The sequence below is a fragment of the Genypterus blacodes genome, unplaced genomic scaffold, assembly GCF_046128005.1.
Source record: "Genypterus blacodes isolate CSIRO-AG114 ecotype Tasmania unplaced genomic scaffold, CSIRO-AGI_Gbla_v1 ptg000072l_1, whole genome shotgun sequence".
NCBI lineage: Eukaryota > Metazoa > Chordata > Actinopteri > Ophidiiformes > Ophidiidae > Genypterus > Genypterus blacodes.
This window is the reverse complement of record NW_027466882.1, coordinates 2,739,012-2,745,438: the sequence shown is the minus strand read 5'-3', so window position 1 is coordinate 2,745,438 and position 6,427 is coordinate 2,739,012. Positions and strand designations below refer to the sequence as shown.

The following is a 6,427-nucleotide window of genomic DNA, read 5'->3' as shown; positions in this document are numbered from 1 at the left end:
ATTGTGGTAAACTCACTCAAGAGGAAACCAGCACATGAGCAGGTTCCTGCTAAAAATGTTAAAAAGCCTAAGAAGGCAGAAGTAAATTACCTACCACCTCATCCACAAGGTGAAACCCGTGAAAGTTTGGAGAAAGAGAGAGTGGACCTCTTACGTGAAGTGACTAAAAGGGATAATTGCCAGGTGGTTGCTGAAAAAATGGCCAAGACATTCTCTCTTCGTAGGCAAGAAGTTATTAATGATGCCCCTGCAATCAGGGACATCATGGAGCGCTGGCCTGCATTATTTGACGCAACACAGTTATGTTTTTTCCTCTTATGTTTTAAATTGAAAGCCATGTTTGGTCGCCAATTGACTTGTTTGATTGATTGATTGATATCCCCATCTTTCAGACTGCTGAGAACAGGGCTGAACAAGAATGCAAGAAATTTACTTGATCCTTTTCTCAACATCCTCATATGCCTCCTCTTTTTGTTTCCTGTATTTGATTTTCTAATAACAATCCTCATCAATGCAAGAAGTGAAAAACATACTCATACATTGGAATATTCTTGAATACACCACACCAAGCATAGTTTTGAAAACAGTATGTGCTTGCACCTTCAGTATTGCATGATAAAAAATTTATATATACGGTATATACAGTATACTGTATATGCTAAATGTGGACTGTGATGATTATCTATTTGCAGCAAGTTTTAAGTCTCTGCAAGTGTAAAAGTAAAGCCCTGTTTTTTTCAGTTCACACAGATTTAGGAGTTGTTTCCTCTTAAGTGTTGTAGTACGAATTAATGCAGTATAGCTAATTGTCTGCAAGATTTAATTCTTCCGTTTGTGTGGTCTACAGATAAATGAAGAATTCAGGAGAATTACCACTGTAAGCCTTGAATCTACCTTTATGGCCAAACTTGACCATTGCACCCCGAAACTGATGGACGTAGTCTCATCAAGGGGAGGAGCTACAGGAATGAGAATCAGGCAGATCAAGGACATGCTCTTTCAGGTATGATAATTAATTAATTAGACTCATCTTTGTATTGCAAGTTGTTGGCAGACACTCATTCATATTGTTATATTATATTATATATTATATTTATGTACCGTAATTTTCGGACTATAAGACGCACCTGACTATAAGCCGCAGAAGCTAAATTGAATGATGTGTACATATATAAGCCGCACTGGACTATAAGCCGCCGGTTTTTTAATGTTTAATTACCATATGTAAGGGTTCGTGCACAGAGGGGATTGTCGGGAAAGAGGCGGCTGTTTGAGGAAGCTCCCATTTATTAACATTTCAACAAACAAGTTGCATATTTGCATAACGTTTTCAAGTGTTACCATTTAGTGCAATAGTAGCTACAGAACATGTACTATGCTGTGTAAACTGTACTGTATCACATAGCGTTTCAGACACACAAACTTTTCAACTTTCAAACTTAAACGGTGCGCTCCCAGCGCATGTACCGGCAGTGATCTACAGCAGTGGTCCTTGGCATGAAAAAGATTGAAAACCACTGATCTACATTATAGCCTACAGTAGTACCATAACAAAAAACAAAGCTTACAGCGCTTGACGAGGCAATATCAATGGCTAAATTAAATGTTTATTTAAAAGTGCAAAATAAAGTGCCTGTAACACGACAGTAAGCGCGTAAGCCTAAAGTTGCAGTAACACGGCTGCTTAAAATATACGGTAATCAGCCTACCAGAAAAGTCATTAATCCTCGTCTTCATCTTTTAGGCTAAGGTGCAGTACACGGCCGCCTTCCGGAGGACTGTAACCTGTAAAATCCATAGATTTAGGAATTCCCCTAGTGGCCGTTAGCTGTAAAAATCCATAGATTAGCCGCACCGTTTTATATAAGCCTCAGGGTCGAAAAATGGGGAAAAAGGCGCGGCTTATAGTCCGAAAATTACGGTACTTTCTCTTGATCTTTTTTTTCCTTTTTCTTAAATAGTACAATACAATTGAAGTACGCAGAGAGTAGCCATCCGCTGCCTTGACGTGTACCTTGGAGAGAAGCAAGACGACCTTTTCAAGGAGTTTAGTGTAAGTACTTCAATTCTTGAAAGAAAATTAAATCCACACCGGGCACAGTGTAAACACAGAAATGGCATGGGAAAAGGCTTCTGAAAAATTTGACAAGTGGCTGCTGCTCTTCACTTAACCAGTTAAATTATCGTACGAAACCAGCAAAAAAGAAAAATATAATATCTAGGTGTAGAGTCAAATTGAAGGTCAACTAAAAACAAATGTAATTAAATTAAATAAAAAATCCTTGAAAAACAAAAAATGATTTACTATATTATGAGAGGGACATTTCTAGTTTATTACAACTTGGGTAAGCCAAACTCATTTTTGAAGCGAAGATAAAACTGAAAGTGAGTGCACCTGAAATCCCAGCTATAAAAATTGTGTACATTAATACAATTCTCATGCTTATTGACCTATTTAGGCCATTTGAGTAATTGGGTGCGTGTGTATTTGTGTGTGTAAGGGTTAAAATAAAATAAATAATGGCTCCACTGATCAGCTGAATTCACAAAGAAATCTGTAACACGCTAACCTATCTTTTCATTTGCTTTACAAGGACACAGAAGAGTTTGAGGCAGGCCTTGATAGGCAAGTGATGAAAATTGGCATCATCGGTACCCCAGGATCTGAGCACAGGATGGCAACCATCATGGTCGGGGGAACAAAAATTGTGGAGGGGAAGGATATCCCAAGGTGCTGTGCTTTGCTGATGGGCATAATATATGCCCTGAATTTGAGCTATCCCAAGGAACTGAAGTTTACTTTTGAAGTGTTTCAGAAGCTCTTCCTTGACCTTGATGGACTGAAAGCCAGTGCTAGAGTAATGAGTCTGAAGAATGGTATTTTCTGAAGATTCCACTTGAAACTTGTGAAACAAGTGGAATCGGTATTTTTTAACGAAAATACCGTTAAAAAATACCTCTTTCCTTGTCCAATATCTGTTATTCAGATTACGTTGTTGTACTTTTAAGTAACTTTACAAAACTGAGTTGTCCACGGGTATATTACCCCTGGATTAAGAGTTTATTATGGTACTTACGAAAAGATTGGTTGGACACCACTGAGTCTGTTGCTTTTCTAGTCATGACAAGGTGATTTTATTTTCATACCTCTTAATTTTTGTACCTCTGTACCTTATATTTTGACACACACACACCGTGAATCGCGTCTGTGAGCCTCTCGCAGTTTGAGACCCCCCACACACACACACTTGCAGTCACACTCATAAACACACGGAACCAAGGGAAAGTCCCAATCCCCAAACTCCTTGGCGGGGGCCACTGATCCAAGTTGAGATTTGCCTCCAAACGCGCACCGATGGCGGCGTGAGCTTTGGCCAGTGGCGCGGTGGATTTGCGTGGATCCTTTTTTTGTGTTGGACTTTGATTGGGAACTAAACCAAAGCGATGGATACCTTTCGGTGCTCCATCAGCCTACTTTTACTCCTGTCCGCCTTTTCGCCCTTGTCAATCGGCCAATTCCCAACAGCACACATGTGAGTATCTAAACAGCCTGTCGGCTCTTTACGCTTTCAGATTACGTTGTTGTACCTCTTCATTTTTGTACCTCTTAGGTGTCTTGAAATCTCTGAATGTTTCCCATCAAAGTAAAAAAATATTGTCCAGCTCTGAGGGAGATTGTGAACTGTAACAATTGTAACGTCTTTTTGTACTTTTAAGGCCAATCAAGAGGCTACAAAACTAAGCTAAATTCGTACAGGCATGTTACTTTGCTCTGATGTGTTTTTTCAAGTTTTTTTTCAAGTTTTTTTTTGAAGATTTAAATATTGTGTTTTTAAATACACAACTCTATTTTATTTTTTATTTTTACACAACTGCAGTTCAGAATAAAAATAGTTAATTGCCTAACAATTTTGTTGTTGAATTAATTCATTTCTTAAAAGCTTATTGAAAAAGGGGGAGGCAGTAGCTCAGTTGGTTGGGCTTCCGCTTGGGAACCGGAGGGTCGCCAGTTCGAGTTCCTGCCGAGGTGCCCCTGAGCAAGGCACCGAACCCCCAACTGCTCCCCCCTCTGTAATGATCCTAATGTAATGTAAAAAAGCTGAAGAAAAAAAAAACTATAGAAGGAAATCTAATTGGAGCAACTTAATTTTTTAAACATTTGTCAACTTAAAAACTTGTGTTCACAATTACGGTAATTAAGTACATAACACTAAAAAAATATTTTAGATAACGTGGAAAAACTAGTTGGAGCAACTTCATTTTTTGAGTAATCAACCTAAAAACTTGTGTTTATGCTACCAATTATTAAGTAAGCCGTAATAAAAAATACCTTTGATTGTAGCGGAAATGCTAATTCCCCTAACTCAATGTAGTTTGTTAGTTCAACATAATTTCATTAGAAGTTGTCATAACTCAAAAAGATTGATGCAAACTGTTGCGTTAATTTTTTTTGTTGAGCCAATGCTTTTGTTTTTAGAGTGTAATGAAAGCATTAATTCAAGTTCAATTTGCTCCACTCTACTCTGGTGCACATTGGGCTGAGCCAGATACCTGGCATCTCTTCTTAGATGCTAGTTCATCAATGTTTGGGGTCAGGCTCTGAGCTGAGGAAATCCTCAGGATTGAGTGGAGGTGTTGATCGGTGAGACGACTCCTGTGAGATGTTTTGTTCATCTTCATCAAAGAAAAGAGCTGTTCACACAGATATGTGCTGCCGAACATAGACAACATTTGAGCAGCTTGGGTACGGAGATGGGGCATTGTGTCTGGGATATAACGAGGAAACTGTGCAACGCCAACAGAGTCATACTTTTGCTTGAGCGTGTCACTGCACTGTAGCTCAATCAGCTCCATTTGGAGGTTGGTTGGTGCGCTTTCCACCTCCACAGCAAAAGGGTTACTAAGAAGTCCAAACCTAGATTTCAGGGCTCCGAAGTCGTTAAATTGCCGGGTAAACTCGGCGCTGAGGATGTTTTTCACCAAACTGTGCACTCGGCAACACGGAGGTAGATATGTGTTGTTACAATGTGATTCAAACATTTGGCTCTTATAAAGTTCACCACTGATGTTATGGTACTTATGGAACATGTTCCATTTTCAGGGCTTTGCCACAACAACGCTTCCTGGTGTATGATGCAGTGATAAACTGTAAACTCACCTGCATTGTTCTCCCGCATCTTACATTACATTACGATCATTTTGGCAGACGCTTTTATCCAAAGCGACTTACATTACAGTTACCACCCTTCGCAGAGGGGGGAGCAAGTGAGGGTTCGGTGCCTTGCTCAGGGGCACCTCGGCAGGGGCTCGAACCGGCAACCCTCTGGTTCCCAAGCGGAAGCTCTACCCACTGAGCCACTGCCTCCCATCTTCTCTCACATCCTGCCCACCAAGCCACTCTTCCGACCGCACATCCCGGGCACACCATCTGTCGTCAGTCCCACAAGTTTATCCCAAGGCAGCCTCATTCCATTGACACATTTGGATACCTCTTTAAAGAGTTCTTGTCCGGTTGTGCCATGCATTGATTTTAATCCCAAAAGTTCCTCTGTAACGTACAGGCTTGAGTCCACTCCATGGATGAATATTGACAGCTGTGCAGTGTCGGATTTGTCGCTGCTCTCATCCACAGCAAGGGAATATGCAATAAAATCTTTTCCCTTTTCCATCAGCTGTTCCTGTAGATCGGTGGCAAGCTCACATGCACGATCAGCCACGGTGTTTCTGCTCAGGCTCACATTTGCAAATGATTGCCTTTTATCTCGCACACGACGTCGCAAACTTTCATCATGCACTTTTTGACAAACTCTCCCTCAGTAAAGGGTCGGGATGATTTAGCAATCTCTGCTGCCACGATAAAACTAGCCTTAACAGCAGCCTCACTTTGTGATTTGGTGTTTCTGAACATAGACTGTCGTGAAACAAGACTTCTTTTCATCTCCTCTACTTTCTGGAGCGTCTGCTTCATGTCCAGGTCCTTGTACTTGTCGTGGTGTTTCGTTTCATAGTGTCTTCTTATGTTATATTCTTTCATTACAGCCACGTCCACGTCACTCCGCACACAAGACAAACAGGTCTGTCCTTAACAATCGTGAACAGAAAATCTGCCTCCGACCTGTCTTGAAAGCTCCTGTTTTCCATCTTTCGTGTGGCCATTTTTTCGATTTCTTAGCTTAAATTTGCACAAGGTGACTGAAAACAGGTTGAGGAAAAGGAGGAGGAGGAGGAGGGGTCACTCGCGGTTCTTCATTGTTGGCCAATGCACTGGCAGAGCATTCTGGGATGTGTAGTATTCCCGATGCATGCGCAATATACCGGCGGGCCAGCTCTAATAGACATTTGATATTATCCCGCGGGCCAAATCTAATCGGCCCGCGGGCCAGATTAGCTGGCCGGGCCAGATTAGCTAACCGAGGCTCCCTGTAGT

General features: G+C 41.1%; 1 protein-coding gene and 1 pseudogene across 1 annotated transcript; one reads left to right on the top strand and one right to left on the bottom strand.

Annotated features, from left to right (window-relative positions):
- The first annotated feature begins 898 nt into the window (after positions 1–898).
- LOC143005735 (uncharacterized) lies at positions 899–2,888 on the top strand. Its single transcript, XM_076157093.1, has 3 exons — positions 899–1,008; positions 1,981–2,053; positions 2,595–2,888. Exons 1-3 carry the CDS (start codon positions 899–901, stop codon positions 2,886–2,888), a joined length of 477 nt encoding a protein of 158 aa, XP_076013208.1.
- Positions 2,889–4,518: 1,630 nt separating this feature from the next.
- LOC143005734 (general transcription factor II-I repeat domain-containing protein 2-like) lies at positions 4,519–6,156 on the bottom strand (annotated as a pseudogene).
- Between the last annotated feature and the right edge of the window lie 271 nt (positions 6,157–6,427).